Source organism: Centroberyx affinis, unplaced genomic scaffold, assembly GCF_046629955.1.
Source record: "Centroberyx affinis isolate AG114_WGS23_722 - 3 ecotype Tasmania unplaced genomic scaffold, CSIRO-AGI_Caff_v1 ptg001957l_1, whole genome shotgun sequence".
Classification (NCBI taxonomy): Eukaryota; Metazoa; Chordata; class Actinopteri; order Beryciformes; family Berycidae; genus Centroberyx; species Centroberyx affinis.
In genome coordinates this window covers 47,561-65,935 of record NW_027280313.1, presented here as the reverse complement: position 1 = coordinate 65,935, position 18,375 = coordinate 47,561, and the positions used below count along the sequence as shown (strand labels likewise).

The 18,375-nt window shown below is 41.0% G+C and overlaps 1 protein-coding gene across 1 annotated transcript; it reads right to left on the bottom strand.

The window, feature by feature from the left end:
* Window positions 1-2,334: 2,334 nt before the first annotated feature.
* Window positions 2,335-18,327, bottom strand: gnpat (glyceronephosphate O-acyltransferase). Its single transcript, XM_071530709.1, has 17 exons — window positions 18,174-18,327; window positions 17,155-17,346; window positions 16,151-16,327; window positions 14,605-14,734; window positions 13,633-13,760; window positions 13,290-13,365; window positions 12,062-12,213; window positions 11,336-11,466; window positions 9,687-9,937; window positions 8,262-8,363; window positions 7,714-7,893; window positions 6,733-6,812; window positions 6,165-6,305; window positions 5,768-5,867; window positions 5,565-5,658; window positions 5,129-5,190; window positions 2,335-4,430 (listed from the first exon to the last, which is right to left on the bottom strand). Exons 1-17 carry the CDS (start codon window positions 18,195-18,197, stop codon window positions 4,387-4,389), a joined length of 2,064 nt encoding a protein of 687 aa, XP_071386810.1. The 5' UTR covers window positions 18,198-18,327; the 3' UTR covers window positions 2,335-4,386.
* Window positions 18,328-18,375: the final 48 nt, after the last annotated feature.

Here is an 18,375-nt window from a genome sequence, read left to right as displayed (position 1 = left end):
TTTGTATTGCAACATATTGAATTTTTTATATATCATCCCTATTTTCTGCTGTTTAAGGGAATGCCTCATCCTCTCCAATGTAGCTCACATGTGGCGTTCCCCACAGGTCAATTTTAGTCCCCATGCTGTTTTTGATTATGGTATATACCCCCACTTGGTCACATCATTTGCAAACATGAATTCCCATTGTTATGAAGACGACACCCAGCTATATGAAATATGAAAGACAGTGAGACCAGCAGCTTAAACTATCGTAAAGGTGTTTTGGTTTTAAGTTAGTGCCAATGGACTAGGTTGCCCCTCTCCTTTGCACTCTTCCTGGGTCATCTGCACACAGTCAGCATAGTCAGGGATATCAAGGCTCGTTCTCCCTTCAGAAGAAGCCATTTGCTGCCATTCATTCTTGTCCAGTATGAACAACTACTTCCACAGAGCGAGCTAATCCATCACAGTAAACAAGAAGTCTTCATTTGCTTTTGTCAGAGTCTCTGTTTTATCGTTGGGTCATTGTGCTGAGCTGAGTGTTTCCATATCAACGCTGTATTACGTTACGCTCTGCTTCCTGTCAATCACCTGACACCCAGAGGAAGAAGTGGAAGTCTCCACCAGGAAATAATCCTTCAAAAAACGTGTCGCCTCGCAAACTTTACTGTCACATCCATGTCTTTATTTAGGGACAGCAGTTCATTTCAAACTATGTTTGACAGGTACATATTAAACAATCTAATAAATGCAAAATGATTGGGGAAATGTAAACGACAGTAGTAATTGGGATATAACTACACTGTAAATGACACTGGTATTCTCCTTTAATGATTAATGAACCAGTCCTGGATATCACAAAACCTTGTGCAACTTAATAATAAATCTAGCAATGATTATTTTAGCCCACCCAACTCCATTAAGCTCCTGGCTATTCTTAAGTCTAGGCTGAAGGTGACCAGGCCTTTGCTATCAGCTTTGAAACATTTTTACATACAGCCTTCCAAATAATCTGTTTCTACATGTTTTATTCTTCTTGTAGCATTCTTTATATAACCCTGATTTAATGCATGTCTGACATTTTATTGCTTGTTATGGATCAGTCTCCATCTGTTCGTTCATTCCAAATTTTCTAAATAATACTGTTCTTACGCTATGTTCAAGACCATTATACAGCTCTACTATCCCTTCAGAGGGGACAAGTGAAAAGAGCATTTTCCTACTGGGATCAATAAAGTATTGCATTATCATTAAAGCTGCACTAGGCCCATCTTATCAGCCTAAATCAAAGTGTGGAACTGCAACAGAGAAGAGCATCCCATTCCTGCTAATTGAGACGCCAAAGGTTAACACTACTCGCCCAAATCATTCTTCTTACTACGGTGTCAGGAAATGAAACTTAAGAGTGAAACACCTAAGTGCCCCCTAGACAGCAATAAGCAAGCACTCTGCACAGAGGAAACTGGACTCATCAACAATGGCTGAACCTCTTCACCACCTCCACCAGACTCTAAGAAGACATTTAGGTGCATGATTTCTGTGTTTTGAAGTCTTCAAAATGGGATTCTTCCAACTCCTACTTGGAAAGGAGGAGAAAACACCGCTGAAGCACTGGAATTTTGTATGGCACATTTGCTCACCCATAATTCAGGTACCAGTAATGAAACTCTCCATTTCCAAGTTGTCTTGGAATGCGTCTTCAAGTTCTGAGCATTTCAAGCTTTTTCCGAAAGGGTCAAAATGTGCCTGTTCCAAACGTAGAACCAAAACTACTCGGTACTCTGAATAGAACTCATTGACTTCTTAGTCATTCTTAGTCAAGTCTGCTAACCCCAGTTCAAAAGGGGACCTCTCAAGATTATTTTTGATCCATTGGTGTTGTTTTTCAGCTCAGAAAACCAGTCTGGTTTCCACTACAGTTGGGCTGCTGTGGGGGGAAAACAGCCGAAAACACTGTCTAACGCAACAAATGTATGTGGAAAATAAATTCGGGTATATTCCTGTTAAGTGACCTTGATATTCCCTGACTTACCCAGAGAATTGATCAAATTCCCTGACGTTTCCTGTCTGGAATACATTTCAAAACCCAATGATATACCAGGAATTTCATGACTAGTGGGAACCTTGAGTATTAATATCTCAAGCGATCAATACCTCAACACTGGCACAGGGGAGAGCTCCTAAAAGTCGACCTGGAGGGAGGAACTTTCCATGCCAGTTTCAAGGTTTAGAAACACTATTTTGAAGTTAATTTGTCTGACTAAATGTGATTCCCGGGATTCCCAAGCATTGGACATGATCTGACCCCACTTTACCCAGAAAACACACACATTGTAGGCATCAATTTGTATTTCAAAAAACTTTATTGACATGATCATATATTTCATCAGCCACTACTTTCAGTAGTAAAAGGCTTCACACTGATCACTATATCCAACACACACGCACCTGAACACATATGCATGCACGCGCACACGCGGGCACCTCACATACACACACACAAATATTTAGACATTATATAAAAGCAGTTACTAATGTTAGAAAAAACAATTGAACCACAAAAGCACTCACAGACGGCACTCGCACTGTAGACCTGTACTTTGGACATGAGGTGGCACGCAGATTGGAGTTTTAGTTGTACAAACATTTTTTAGAGGCAGAAATAACTAGTGTTTCTGAATGGAACTTAGCTAACTGGCAAACCTGAATAACAAAGAAGGAACTCTGGTTAAAATGTAATCAACTTTTTTTTTTTTACCCCCTTTTTCACTGGGGTGCTTTGGCTCCGCCCACTGAGGTTTACCTCAACCAATCAGATTATTTCTGCCTCTGAGAAACGCTTGTAGCCTCCTGCATAATACTACTCCAATCTGACACTGAGGTGGGATTTCAAGATCAATTGATTGATCAATTAATGATTCTTTTAAATAATTTTCAAGTCTAGTTTTACTTTGGAAAATTTGAGAAGAAACACGCTATTGACCTATGTATCAGTTAACTTGGTAATCCTAGCTTGATCCACTGGCCTGGTATCAAGCTTATTTAGAAAAAAAAACACTAACTGAAGAAACTTCAGTAACCTTGGTAGAGCTGAAAACATGAGTATACATCTATATCTATACATCTCTTGTGAGTAAGAGTATAGCTAGTAATGCTTCAGTATTACACATGGCAATTTGTTCTGTAGTTTGGCAAATGTGCAACATTGACATTGGACTCATAGCGTTAACTCCCTTGTAGGCAAACAGATGTAAACGTAGAATGTGCTGCTAGACCATTTAGCTTGGAGTATTGGCAAACAGACTGAGGGTGGGTGCACAGTACAGGATTTCACAAGGTTTAGACACAACTAAGTCATCCAACCATCAGAGTTTTTCTTGATATCAAAAATTAGCAAGGATGACAATAATGACAGGATGATAATTTTGGACAGAATCTTTGAATCTTGTTGAATCTTGGAGTGGACTCAGGACTAGTGTAAGTGTTTGCAGCACAAGGACCTCTGCCATTCTGTTAGCAGGTGACGTAACAATTTGAAAGAGAATTTCCTTCTTTCTCCTCATTCTGGTACAAAAATGGCCTTGGGTCTGTGGCAAGTTCAACTCAAATATAGACTCCTTAGTTTTTTGACAAGCTCTTCATATAATAGAAAATAAACTCTGTTTTTACCTAGTGTTACAATATATGATCATCTTTGGATTCACAACGAAAACGATGCGACCCATTTTAGCAACTTTTGCCTCCACGAAAAATAAAACTATGAGAAGGCAACGTGTCAAAAGAGAGTTAAGAGATAGGGCCACACCACATTGTATAAATAAATACAGGAAAGTGCCAAAAGAAAAGAAAAAAGGCAAAACTAACAAGGAGACAGATTGAAGCTCATATGAGAGAGCAGACGGAGAACAACAGAAAGAAAAGCCACGGTGGGTCCATGCCAGAGTGTTAGAGAAAACATATCAAATGCATTAATGGAGAATGGCCACTGTCCTAAATGGAGTTGGCACATTCAGAAGCTTTCAAAAGGTTGCTCATTTCAAAAGGTCAATTATTCAGAGCGAGCCAAAGAGCTAAGCAATACACCTTCTAAGGCCTTGTTCATTATTTGGTTATATATATATAAAAAAAAACAAAACAGAAAAGAGCTTTCGTGTTTAATAGAAGAGATGTGAAAAGTAGAGACAAATTGAAAAGATAGGTGAAGAGAAAGGCATGGAACAAAAGAATGAGAAGGAAAAAAAAAAAAAGATGGCAACTCCTCTGCTCAGTCCCTTGTAGAAAGCACTTAAGACGGACCGCCTTTGTAATGAGCCGAGCCGAGTCGTGCCGTACCGTGCCGAGGCCTCGATACGCCGGAAAGAGCCTGACTCTCCTGAGTTCCCTTTGGCCGCCGCCGCCGGGCAATTAGAGGCGAGCGAGAACGGCTTTTTGAGTGGGGAGTTTCCCTCCTAGAGAAAGAGACGGACAGAGAGTTGTGGATGGGCGTCATTGGCGGGAAATTCCCTTCTTAACCCTAGTTTGGGGTCGACGCATGTGGACGATATCACTGAGTTATACCTGGGTAAGCTCATAGTCTGATGAAATCCGTTTAAAGGATAAGTTAGGTGATTTTGGACCTCTTACATACCTGTAGTACTTGGACCCACAGACAATATTGACTCCTGAGTCAGCTCTTTGCATATATTTTGACAAACCCCATTTGGACTAGCAGTTTCAACTGAGAGCTGACTCTGGAGCCAATACTCTCTGTGGGTCCAAGTGCTACAGGTATGCAGAAGACAAATTATATATAGGTCCAAAATCACTGGACTTCTCCTTTAAGATGCTTGGCTACCTCTCATATTAAACAGGTTACTGTGGGCATGGAAACATCTTACTGCTCTCACTCTTAGTTTACGTCATGTCAAACTCAGACTCAGCATTATGGCTTCATTCTGATGGTCACTTTTGATGAAAAGTATAATTTCCTGTAACATTAGATTATTTGTTAGGAGTACCAACATGGCACAGATTACTACTGGGATCATCATTTCTTTCTCATGTATTAGAGGTAACCTACTATTGCACAGTCAAAAAGGTAAGGGGTAGCTGGTGGGAGAGATGGAATTATTTATAAAAAAAAAGTTTCAGTTTACTGCTTTCTTACCCAGAGTGTCTTCCAACGAGTTCGCCATCACCTTGTTCACTTTCAAAGTCACTTGGGCCGCTCTGGAATGAAAAGATTGAAGCGCACCGTTATTTTCAGCACAAGCACAAGTGGGCGTTCATGTTCATGCTCACTGGCGGCAAAAAGGATGCAAAATGGCTCGAGGACACTTCTGTTGTAAATGTCGGTGTAATGCTGCTGTAGAGGCCTTTCTGTTCTGCAGGGGTTTCACTCTGCTGGTATCGCTGGCTTTCGATTGGAAATATTCCCAGACTTTGTTTTTGAAAGTCGTCCTAAATTACTTTTTTTTTTGGCATGTCTGGCGTGTTCGGTTGGATTTTCAGTCCGTGTTTGTTTTCAATTCAGCCTTGTTTGGCTTTAGCTCCGGCCAACCCGACCGGGGTCAGGGGCGCAAGGATGATGAAAACCAACGTACCCTTTGGTTTTCCGTACGGCGCCGAGTCTCAGCAGAGCGGCCAGAGCGTTCTTCTGGAGGTCTGACGACAACACCTCGCAGTACCTTAGGCTGCCTGGGTCACAACACACACACACACACACAATTAGCCCATTCTGTAAAAGGATGAGGTGAAAATCCTGGCAGATATAATAAAAAAAAAGACAAAATAGTAGAGAAAAGACCTGCTAGAATGAGCTTGACCATGAATTTCCGGACAGCAGGGATAAAATCTTTTTCTGTCAAAGCCTCGGTGGCCTCCTCACACAGGTACCGACACACCACCTGGACACACACACACATACACACACACACACACACACAGAGTGAGGTAAAACCCTCACTGTGGATGGCTATCTGACAGATTAATGATGTGTTAACTGCGCCCTCTGGTGGACATCTGCTGTAAAGTGCGCACACACTTTTTCCTACACAATCTCAATAACTGATGCTATGACATGACTTGCTGATCCAACAAGTGTGATGGATGCCCATGTACTTCTATTCCCATGTATATGCACGCACAAGTATCTGCCTGTGTGAAAGCGTGTGTGTGTGTGTGTGTGTGTGTGTGTGTCTAACCTGGTATCCCTGTAGGAAGGGATCTAGGATAGCGGTGAGGAAGGCCAGTGTTTTGTGTCCTCTGTCGGTCACCAGCACCTCCTGCTGGGAAACCTGCAGCACTCCAGTCTTTACCAGCAGGTAGCACGCCTCCTCGAAATCCTATGGAAGACAGACAACGAGGGTGGCATATTAATGTGTGTGTGTGTGTGTGTGAAAAGCCTCCTCAAAGCTCTGGTGAGACACTAAAACTCTCCACTGAAGCCCGGGATAGTGAGAAACATATTCATGCCTGCTTGTGTGGAATCGGATCAAAATGTCTCATTAGAATCCGTTCAGGTTAAGGTCTTCCTATAGACAACCATAGTATTTTTATTCTATTCTACAATAAATGTGTAATCAATCAAACTGCATCATATCCATCATATCAGAGGTGGATGACACATTAACTCCAAACTCCACTCTCCAATCTGTTATCCTTTTGATTTTTGTTTTGCGTCGTTTCATCCAGAACTCTCAGACTTTGCATGACAACATTTTAAAAAGGTTTATTTCCAGCACAATTCTGTACAAACTCTCTGCTCCTCACCTGCACAGTCGCTCCGGGACAGAGGATGAACTCGTTGGAGAACATGTTTCTCAGGAAGCTGAAACTGTTGTAGACTTCCTCTGGAGACACAAAACCATTTAGCTAAGAGTTCCACATTTTCACATCCAGTACAAAGCGGCTATGAAACGTATTCACCCCTCTTGACTTTTTGTCTTGTGCTACAGAATTAGTTCAAAATACATTTACTTGGGATTTTTGGTCTATATATATTATACATTTCACATCTTTAGGTAAGAGTAAGACACTTTGAATGCATTTTCTTTTCAAAATTGCTCTAATTTTACCTTTGTTGCTAAGAATACATCAATACATCTTAATGGGATTTTAAGTTGTAGGGTTTTCTGCTTCAGAATACTGGAGCTCAGTGTTACCTCTGTTACTTATCGTCACTGTCAGCTGAAAACCTTGTACTGTATTTCCAAAATGGCACTTTTTTCCAGGGACTAAGAAATATGGCCTTGCTTTTAGCTTGACAACTATGCATGTCTGAGTTTACCCAGTGGGTTCTGAAAGGCTTTCAAAAGCCCAAAGGGTTGTAGAGTCTTCTCAACTCATCCTTCAACTGAATCTCAATCAGGAGGTTTTCACCTGACAACAATGGTATGGATGGCATTTAATTTTAAAGAAAACTATCATCCTTGCATCACTGCATATAAAAGTCCAGAGGGTGCATTATCAGTCATTTTTTTCCCATTCCACCATAAAGCAACCATATTAGGCTTGTGGCGATATTTGATAATATCGAATATCGCGATATTTCATGAATATCGCAATATTTCCCTCCAGCACCATGTGTTGCTTAGATCACAATTGTGCAAACTTATAAACCAATAATCTACTAGCGGTAGGATAGTAAACGCAGCAAAAAGCATCAGGACATTTCATTTTGGATATCACCCTTATATCGCCCTATTTCCTTAACCATATTGCCTGAATGTTCAACAGCAGTCTCAGTCTCACCTTTCTTGGTGGAGGAGGCGGTGTGGATGGCTGAGGCCAGCAGTGCCGGCCGCAGGAAGACGTGCAGCACCTGGTTCCTGTAGGAGGCGCAGGAGAGCACGATGACCGCCTGGCTCAGGAGCTCCTCCTCTGGGGTGCCGGTGCCGCGAAGCTCCCCTGGCCCCGCTGGTCCTCCTGCTTCTGAATCGAGGTTTAAAGTCAGTGGAGGGCAAAAGACAGATGGAAGCTCTTAAATGAGTGAAGCAGTCAATGAGTAAGGATTTATTTTAAAAGTCAAAACTCATTTCTTAAAGAGTATCTAAACCCCAAACCCAAATTTGTGGTGAAGCCTGACACCTAATGGTGAAAAGTAGGGTACTGCACTGGCCTTCTGCTATTGGCTGGTCTTTGTGCCAGGTGATGTCAACACCTGTTGTACTCTATAGGTGACATCACCTGGCTCAAAGACCAGCCAATAGCAGACACAGACACAGTTACAAAATGCTTTACAAAAGGACAAAAAAACAAAAACAACAACAAAAAACATATTACACATAATAAATACACACCTTGTTCTCCCAGTGCCAGCCGGACCCGGCCGTCAGAGACCCTCACTAGACCTTGATGCAGGGAAAGACTGGAGGAAACCACCTCAGACGGAGGCATGTGGTCTGGAGGAGGGACAGAGAAAAACACAATCAGAGATGGAGTCGGATGATGAGGGAAGGGGGGATGAGGTGAAGGAGGTAGGGAAGATCCAGAGGAGGAGCGACGAGGGAGCAATGAAGAGAAATCGGAGGGGCGAGGGGACGAAAGGAGGAGGGCGGGGGGGCGTTGAAGAAGAGAGAAAGGAAGACGGGATGAAGAGAAAGAGGATCGAGAGGTGAGTTGCAGGAGGGAATTAAAGAAGAAGAAGAAGAGAGATGAGGAAGCTGCATTCACGGCATGCCTAACCAACCGATCCTACAAAGAAATACTTCAAGACTATAAATCAAGGATGTGATCAGGAAGACAAATAGACAAATGCATGTAAAACAAGAGGCGGTTGAGCTGCCTAATCTCCTGCCATAATCACCATGATAATTCAAACATAACAAACATCCAATATGCAAATGTATGCAGAAAGGTAATCAGATCATCAGAAGTTTCTATCATGTATTGCTCTTGAGTTATTGTGTTCACAAGAATCAGTTAATTCCATGCCTGCCCTTAACTACTAAACGAATTAAATTAACTCACTCCAGTTACCACCTCATCTCATATATTGTCAGTATATTTTCATTTTTTTGAAGTGTGCTCTGTGTTAATTTCTGTTTTGTGCATGCAAAAATATAAAACAACCCTGTAAGGCTCAGAATTTACTTCCTTAAGATAAAGACTGATTGTGATTTCTTGGTTTTATCGTCTGCCACTGAAGTCCACTGGCAGGAGTTCGGTTCTATGAATGTTGTGGCAGTTCCTACTGGTCGCTGACAGGGGGCGATAAAGGTCATACATTACTTAAAGCAGTGATTCTCAACCTTTTTCATATCAAGGATTTTAGTCCACATTAGAGCCATGGACCCCCATTTGATGAGATTTTGTCTCTTGGACCCAAATCTGAGAATATCTTTATTGTTAGATATGATTTTGTCTAGAATTCCATGACTATCTGTATTGTAGGTAGAGAGATAACAAAGAAACTATGATCAGAACAGTCATTCTTCTACATTCTCTAATGGTGTTAACTTGATGTAAATGAAATAATGGTGAAGTTTAACAATTTATCAATTTGCTGGGGACACCCTGGAACCCCCTCAAGGACCCCTGGTGGTCCCCGGAACCCACGTTGAGAACCACTGACTTAAAGGATAAGTTTACCTATATACAATTTGTCTCCTTTCCTTCCTATCCTTTCCTCCTATCCTTTAATGCCCCATTAACACCACCACCCACATATTAAAATGATTCAGCATGCTTGACCACTGAATCTGGTCGAGAGGGAAGAGCCATACCGGGCCAGTGGAGGAAGGCCCCGTATTCCCGGGCCAGGCCCCTGAGCCAGACAGCTTGTTCGGCCAGCTCTTCCAGCGCCATGCCCGGCTCCTGCCCCGCCGCCTGGCTCCGGTGGTGGTTCTGGAGCAGCAGGGAGACTAGAAGAACCCAGGGCTTCAGGACCATGTTCTCCTCTTGGGCCCGCACCAGCCTGTAGGCCGAGTCGTTCACGAAGCCCTGGGTCTCCTCGCTGGCCCTCTTGGGGATGTGTCTGGAAATGGGAAGTTGTGAAGACATGATGCTTAGATTATGAAGATCATGACCTCCTTTCCACCTAGTATTAACATGCGTGATGAGTAAAAACACATTCAACCGTGGAGTAAATGCACCCAAACCACATCCAGGGGTTCAGAGATGTATTTTCCCACAAGAACAACAAAGTGTAAGTGCAATGAGTCTTCAACAACAAATAAAGTCTAGTGCACATCCAACCAGGAAGCTCACGCAAATCAAACAGGCAGCCTGGATAACATCCTTATCAGTATACTAGTGGATGGGGAACAGGCGAGACAAGAGGTTTACTGCCAATTCTAAAGGAGGTAAACATTATGAGAGGATTATACATTTTTAAGTGTATGCCGGAGATGCATTTTAACGACGGGCATAAATGTAATCCAGCTAAAATCATGTCTAGACGCAATCTGGATACGAGACGCATGTGCAGCTTGTAGCGATCAAGGACAGCACAGTGAGGACCCATATTTGTAATGAGGCCCTTAAGAGATAAATGACTGGAAAGAGAGGAGATGGAGATTAAAAAACATTTTAAGATTAAGGGATACACGGGAGAGGAGACCGATGCAGAGCTTGGATCGGATAAGTGTACGTATGTTTCCATGAATTTGGTGGCATTCATCATTTTTTCCCCCTTTTTTTTTTTTTTGTTGGCACTTTTCTCAAGATCAAAACTAAGAGGAATTTAAGAAAAGTTTTGCGAATGAATGTGTCCGTGTAAACAGTCTTCCCACTCTCTACTTTATCCCTACTGTATTTTTTCTGTTTCCTTATGTTGCTCTACCTTCTGCAGCATCATGCAAACTGGTCTGAATTTGGCTCCGGAAAATATTCCAACTAGCTAAGGGAACACTTGACTCATCTTCCCAGACACTGTAACAGCTTCAATGGTGCACAGCATCACTTGGAAAAGAAGTTCAATCGAGCACTACTCATGCTGTATGAAGTATTCATGCCTGGCAAGTGCAAAACGGACGAGAAGTCGATTCCAGCCATTCAAAGCTTCCCAGTTCTCTAGAAATTGTATTTGAAAGACTACAGGAAGAAAAAACACAAACGTGATGCTTGCAGAATGGCTGCATCCATCATTGGCGTTGATGGTTTGCTTGAAAGTTTAGTTTTGATTAATGCTACCTAGTTAATGCTTTCCAGTTAGCGATGTGAACTCATGTCAACTCATGTCAACTATGTGACATTATGGAAGGTAAAGCAAGAAAAATACATGATTTACCTGTTCAAAACTGTAGCTGCAGACCACTACATATATGCACTCACAGCCTCTTGCACCTCCCATAATCAATCAGAATCCATCATCAACCAAGCTGCACGGGTAGACTGCACAGGTAGGAGACAGTGTAATGCTGGAGAGGCGTACCTTGGCATCAGGTTGAACTGGCGGCGGTTGACCCTGCCCTGGGCTAAACTTCTGACCGACACGGGCTGGCCGAAGTACACGTGGATACTGCCGTAGTCTTCGCTAAAGACCTTTCTGGCTTTAAACAGACCCTAGAAAAGGAGAGAGGGACAAGCAGAGCAGATGTAGTGTGACCAAGTCAATTTTGCTCGAGTCCCAGGTCAGTCTCAAGTCTTGAGGCTCAAGTCTCAAGTCAAGTCTTAAGTCTAAATGTAGATTACCAAGTCAAGTCCATGTCATTAATGTCAAGTCTCAAGTCCAGTCCAGCATCAATTTAATATCTTAAAGAAAACTAAATATCTAGGACTTTTCAATGCAATATGGTTTCAATAGGATAAAAACTTGGTAAGAGCATCATGAGTTTGATTTCTAGAATCAGTTTCAGCTTCAATAAACTCAATTCTTCTGATGGTACAAATCTCATCACTTTCAATCTAAGTCATTTATACAAACACAAGATCTTTTGTGACTCGAGTTTGACTTGAGTCCAAGTCATGTGACTCGAGTCCCCAGCTCTGAGTAATATACAGTGCATATGAAGAGTTTAGGACTCCAAGAAGCCACTAACCTCAGCTATTGGAATAGTGCTAACAGGCTTCCATGGCTGTGCCATTACCAGTATCCATTGGTGTCGGTTCACATATTACAATTTTTGTTTAACAGCTGATTTGAAGTTTAGTGACTCACCGAGGTGGACTCCTTGGGTTTGGGTACGCCCAGTAGCTCCCTGGCATAGAGCGTCTCCTCCAAGATCCTCTCATAACTGATACTCACTGGGACCAGGTTGACGTCAAACACCTCCCCTTTGAAGAATGGGTCCATCACTATATTAAAAAGACCTGGATCAAGAGAGAAAGATAAGAATGACAGTAAGGAAAATCTTACTATTTAATGAAAAGACAACATCAAACAGAGAGAAAACATTAACAGTATTCATGAAATTCATGTCAAAAATCGAAAGGAAAGTCTTTTTCTTTTTAAGCCACAAGCCAATCCATATTACTGTTAAAGACTATAGTTTAAAGGTCCCATACTATTCAGTTTTCATGACTTTTTTTCTGATATACTATGGCTCAGGATAAGAATAATGTCCATGATGTATTTTGCAAATAAATGTAGTTAAGTTCAAAGTTCACTTAGTTACAGGCAGAACAGGCTCATACTGGACCCTGATTGGTCGACAGCAGCAGCTCCTCTAATTCAAATGAGGTAAACCTGCTGAGTGGACGCTTTCCAGTTCAAATGCTGCAAACTGGCCTGACTGGAAGGATTTCAGTTGTTTAGTGAGGGGAGCCAATCAAGACCAAGTCCAGGTGTGATGCGTTTACTGGAGCTAGTGTGAAACCACCTGTAAACATTTTTTGAAATGCTATAACTTTAAATTTAACCACTCAAACAAAATCAGATTTTAACAAATGCATCATTAAACACCTTTAATCATATTTATATAGATACAGAAAAAAATGAATTCCTATATTAGGGGTCCTTTAATTCAGCTGCTGAGAAGTATAAACGCATCAAGAGTGATGCTGATACTATGTTGCTCGTGGGAGAGAGATCCTATGGTAGTTTTTTTATTTATTTTTTTGATTTTGATTATTTTATTCATTAAGCAACAAGTTGGTTATGTGTAAAAATAGTTTATTGCAGCAGAAAAACTGCTTTCAAAAGTTAACAGCACGAGTTTAACTTTAGTGAAAGAATACATAACTAAATACAGAAATAAAGAAATACATAACTTAAGGTGACTGTTATTTTGGCATTTCATGAAAATTTGTATTTTAGCTTGTTTTTTTTCACGGAATATTGCAGAAAACCTCTTTTTCTAACTGTAGGCTTTTGACCGGTGATTTATGGATTATGATTTTTTTTCATGGAAAGCGCGTGGCTGTTGTTTATGTTCTTGTCGCCTTACCTAACTTAGGAGTCAAAGACTTGCAGGTTCGGCTTCTCGTCCCCTCTAGGAAAAATTCAATTGGTGCAAATCCATTCTGGAGTGAAAAACCAAGAGACAGAAAATCATAAATACTGACTTATCTCTTCTTCCATTTACATCTACAAAACAAAAAGGATAATGTATATCCCACGAGTTCAGCCACACAATCATGATTACCTCTCATGAATATCATAAGTAGGTTTATTATATGAAACAACATCTTGACTAGGGTGCTTGTCAGTCCATGAGGCAAAAAAAAAAAAAAAATTCTCACTCCCATATCAAAAGAGTGAGACATGTAAAAGGAAAACAGCGTGTTTACCCTGAGCATGGTCTGGACGTACTCGGAGAAGACGGCCCAGTACAGCTTGTCTCCGCCAAAGGAGCGGCGGATGAAGAACGCTCCGGACATGCGCAGCATCTCCCCGACAAACTTCATCGCCATGAAATCTGCAGGGAGGCAGCGGGTCATTTGGTATGCAGATATGTCAAGATTCATAAACACAGGGAACGTATGATCTGGATCCTGTTACTGCGCTGCTGCAATGAAAAGTTCCATCTAATCTAATATTGTTTGGGGAAAAAGCAAAAAAAAAAAAAGAAGTGTTTTCATAGAGATCTGGCAAGAAAATACGCACTGGTCTAGCGTCACTGATCTGATCACATGACCATATAAAAGACATGGAATTTCTGAACTTCTCTGTTAACATAAATAATAAAAAAGTAAGGAATATTTGCTATTGACTGGGCACTGTGGATTTGACCAGGATTGGAAAGAGAACCAAAATATCCTACTCCAGTAATAGATCTGTTACTTGAATCTTAAGTCAAATTGGTGGTGTAAAAAAAACTACTTAAGAAAAGGTAAAAAGGAGCACAAATGTACTTAAAGTTACAGAGTTACTTAAAAAAAAACAATGTTAATACACATGATATTTCACATGTAATGCAAAAAAAGGACGAGAGGACCGAGTTCGAACAAAGTAAAGCATAAATCGACAATAATTTGGGGATATATTAGTGATGGTTTCTGTACAGACTGACCCGAGAGCAGTAAATCTAAATGGACCAAGACCATAGAGGAGGGCTGGGAAGGTGGTTTGAATGTGATTCTGGTGCAATACTAATGGAGAGTCCACAGAATCTGTACTCTGTATTGCATGCAATTTAAAATGTACAATACTTAAGTCAAAATACACTTAAGTAATACACTCAAAAAAGTGCAAATACACAAAAAAGCTACTAAATGGCTAAAATATACAATACAAATGCTATTGTTCTGGCCGGAGCTCACCCATGCCGGCGGCGATGACGGGCAGAGACAGGTCGTAGGTGTACAGGATGTACGACATCAGCAGGAAGTCCATGTAACTGCGGTGGCTGGGCAGCAGCACCACGGGGTGCTCCTGAATGGCCTGCTGGAGCTGAAGAACGGATATTTAGGTTGAGGTAAGGGCTGAGGTCAGGGTTAGTTTAGGGTCAGAGCTTGGGTTTAAGGTTAAGGTTAGAATTAGGTGAGGGTATAGGTTAAGCTTAGGCATGTAGTGGTGACGGTTAGGACATTTACATGGTCACGCAACAATGCAAAGCTCATATTGGAAATGCCCCTTCACCTATTTACATACCATCTCCTTTTAAACTATTTCTTTTGGCAGCAACTGAGATGTGTGCAGTCTCCATGCAGTAAAGGCTTGTGGATTTCATTTGTTTTTTTTCCAAAGTTGAAGTTTGCCACTACTGTTGGAGCAGCTGAGAAGAGCACATCGCTCTACCTGATGTCCTAGACATTAGGGCTGCAACTAACGATTATTTTCATTGTCGATTAATCTGTCGATTATTTTCTCGATTAATCGATTAGTTGTTTGGTCTATAAAATGTCAGAAAATGGTGAAAAATGTGGATCAGTGTTTCCCAAAGTCCAAGATGACATCCTCAAATGTCTTGTTTTGTCCACAACCCAAAAGATATTCAGTTTACTGTCATAGAGGAGTACAGGATCCAGAAAATATTCACATTTAAGAAGCTGGAATCAGAGAATTTTGACTTATTTTTCTTAAGAAATTACTCAAACCGATTAATCGATTATCAAAATAGTTGGCGATTAATTTAATAGTTGACAACTAATCGATTAATCGTTGCAGCTCTACTAGACATTGTTTTTTTTTTTGTCAAAGTTGTATAGAAAAAAGGTAAGTAAGTGTAAAATCTTCAGGAGAGTTTGCATACAAAACAATGTTATTACACAGGTTTAGTAGTGAGATGCCACTGCAGTAACGGTTTACTTCCTACACGGTTTCCATTTTAAAATTCCATATTTTTCCCAGACCCTATGTTCTTGACTGGATTTGATTTTGGTGGGTATTTGATATAATGCATGCTGACAGCGGCTGGGTAATAAGAGCGTCCCTCTATCTGAACATTATTCTTCACATCGACAAAAACTGTGGACTCAAAGTGGCTCTACAACAACATAAAAGCTAGAATTATGTGTGTATCGGACCTGAACCGCAACATTTTCCAGACATTTTCTCAAATTCCCAAACTATTCAAGACCTGGAAATTATCAAATTCATTTTTAATACCTTTCCAGACTTTTCCAGACCTGAGTAGGAACCCTGTACCTCCCCGGATTTGTGTATAAAAGTAGACACTGTAGCCAATTTTTAAATACCGCACTTAAGGTCACTGGCTTCAGACTAGTGGCTTTGCTGCCCCCTTGTGGATAAATGGGTTATAACGTCAGACGGGGTCAAGGAAGCCTCAATGTGCCAGGTCTCAGTAAACAGTATTGAGAGAGCATTGAGTGTGTGTGTGTGTCTGTTCCATGTGTGTACACTCACTCTCTGGATGCCCTCCTCATTGACACAGATGCTCCTGAACAGGGCTTTGAAGGCCTTGCTGAGCGTGAAGGCGAAGAAGCGGACGGTGCTGAGCTGCTGGCGGTGAGCCATCTCCTCCAGGATGGCCGCCGCCTCCTCCTGGACGACGTCCGCGGCCTCGCCCGTCTCCTTGGAAACCTCGAAAATTAAAAAAAAAAAAATTAAAAATGTTATCCTTACAGTAGACACAATATAGAGGATTTCTGAAAGCAATTACGTTTTAAAGTTTCCACTCTGGTGAGAAAAACTAGAGCATAACACAGTTGAACACGTAATTTTTCTAACCCTCCTGTATATAAATTGTGTTTTCTGATATTATAAATGTACAGAGGAAAAATATGTTGTCTGCACTGTTTATATTTGCAATAACCTCATTTTAATTGTGTACTTTCTAGGAATTATGGCAGGGTTTTATCAAACTTACCATAGAAACTACAAAATTGTTTCTATGTAAATTGAAGGAATATCAGTATATCAGTCATGTAGAGAGAAAGAAATTAGAGTGAGACTAGGGCTGGGCGATATGGTTGAAATCAATACGATAATCATAAGGATTTTTCTCGATATCAATATATATCACGATATGGTTCATGTATTCAAAATCACGTTAAACAATCAAATTGATGTGAATCTCATTGAACTGAATGGTGATGTTAGGTGTGATGTCAAACAAAACAGAAATATTCAAATAATATTCCTACCATACCTCATTTTATGAGTTTTTCAGTCAAATTTGCTTGTCATCATCAGTTCAGACAGCAGAAATGTGTGTCACGATATCAAAATATCTTCATATCATCACGATATGATTCCACTGAAAGACTGAGAGATTTGAGTTATTTTTTTTCTGAATCATGATGAACTTGACCAACATTAGAAAGTGCACAAATTTACCTACTAATCTGCCATCTGTTGAGTGTCACCTGTCACAAGTCAAACTGTAATCCATCAGCTATTGATTTTACCTGATCGATGACATAGTGCAGCTGATCGGACTGCAGCACCATGGTCTTCAGCAAGCTGGCTTTGCAGGGAGTCACTCCTTTGTAAAGGACCGGGGCATAGCATCTGAGGGCATATCTCAAGTCGCTGGAGTTCCTCCTCTCCTCTAATATGTCCTCAAAGTCATCTCTTTTCTTCAGCATAGGGTCCCTATGCTACAAGAAGGAAGCCAGTGTTGAATAAATTGACTGGGTTACATTTCAAACAGTCACTTAAAAGAAATCATAACAAAACTACATAAAGATGGCATGGTCACAAACACGAAAACACAGACAGGGAACTCCTGCGCACTTTGAGTTCATCGTTATCTACTTCACTAGCCCCAATACGTGCCATTCTCTTGTATGAAGGCACAGCTATGACGAAGTCCATTCATAACTCTCGCAATTAAATGTGGTTTTGCTTGTTGGCAGAAGTACCTATCTCATGAAATATGACTCAACGAATATTATAACTCGAGACGAACCACTGCTCAATTCGGCTTACATATAATTCATCAAACAGCACATATTTCAGCCAAATTTGGACTTTTAGAAGTGACTCGCCTGTTGCCACAACCTTCTTCCACATACACCCGCGAAGCAGTAGCGAGCAAACCAATTTGCTATACAAGTTGATATTTTGTTGAAATAAAGTGCTGCTTAGTGGATTGTAGGCATGCCGAAATGAAGAATGGCTCCTATTGATTTTGAAAAGCTCTTGAGTCATGTTGTAGGAAGCACGTGCCTTTGCCGATAATCATTAAACATTAAATTGCCAGATTATTGAATGAAGTTTGGCGCCATACTTGGTACAGGAGAGAGAACGGCACGTATTGGAAAACGTTATCTACAATTTCTATACTATTATGCATGGTCTACCATAGCTGACTATGAATTAGGTATTCAAATGTTTCATTGAAATGTCAACTGTCAAATGTTGGTGGGCAGGACAGCTGTGCTGAGCGAAGTTAGCTTAGCCGCCTGGCTAGTAAAGCACCTACCGAATAAGGAGATTTGGATGCCATTCTTCAGTACAATTTATAACAACATAGACGCTGCGTTCAATGGAGATATCAGTGCAAAATATTCCTTCCGCTCCAACGACTTGATATAATACTTTTCGAAGATAACAGCATCTGTACTTCACATGGGCGGTGTCAAAATGGCACTTCCGTGTTTTCACAGTAACCTACGATGGCCGGG

Excerpts from the sequence above, each read along its gene's own strand:
- gnpat (XM_071530709.1), bottom strand. The coding sequence starts at position 18,197 with ATGGCATCCAAATCTCCTTATTCG. Across the intron at positions 17,347-18,173 it reads CATCCAAATCTCCTTATTCG|CATAGGGACCCTATGCTGAA; the intron begins GTAGGTGCTTTA and ends TCCTTCTTGTAG. Across the intron at positions 13,761-14,604 it reads CGTCATCGCCGCCGGCATGG|ATTTCATGGCGATGAAGTTT; the intron begins GTGAGCTCCGGC and ends GCCTCCCTGCAG.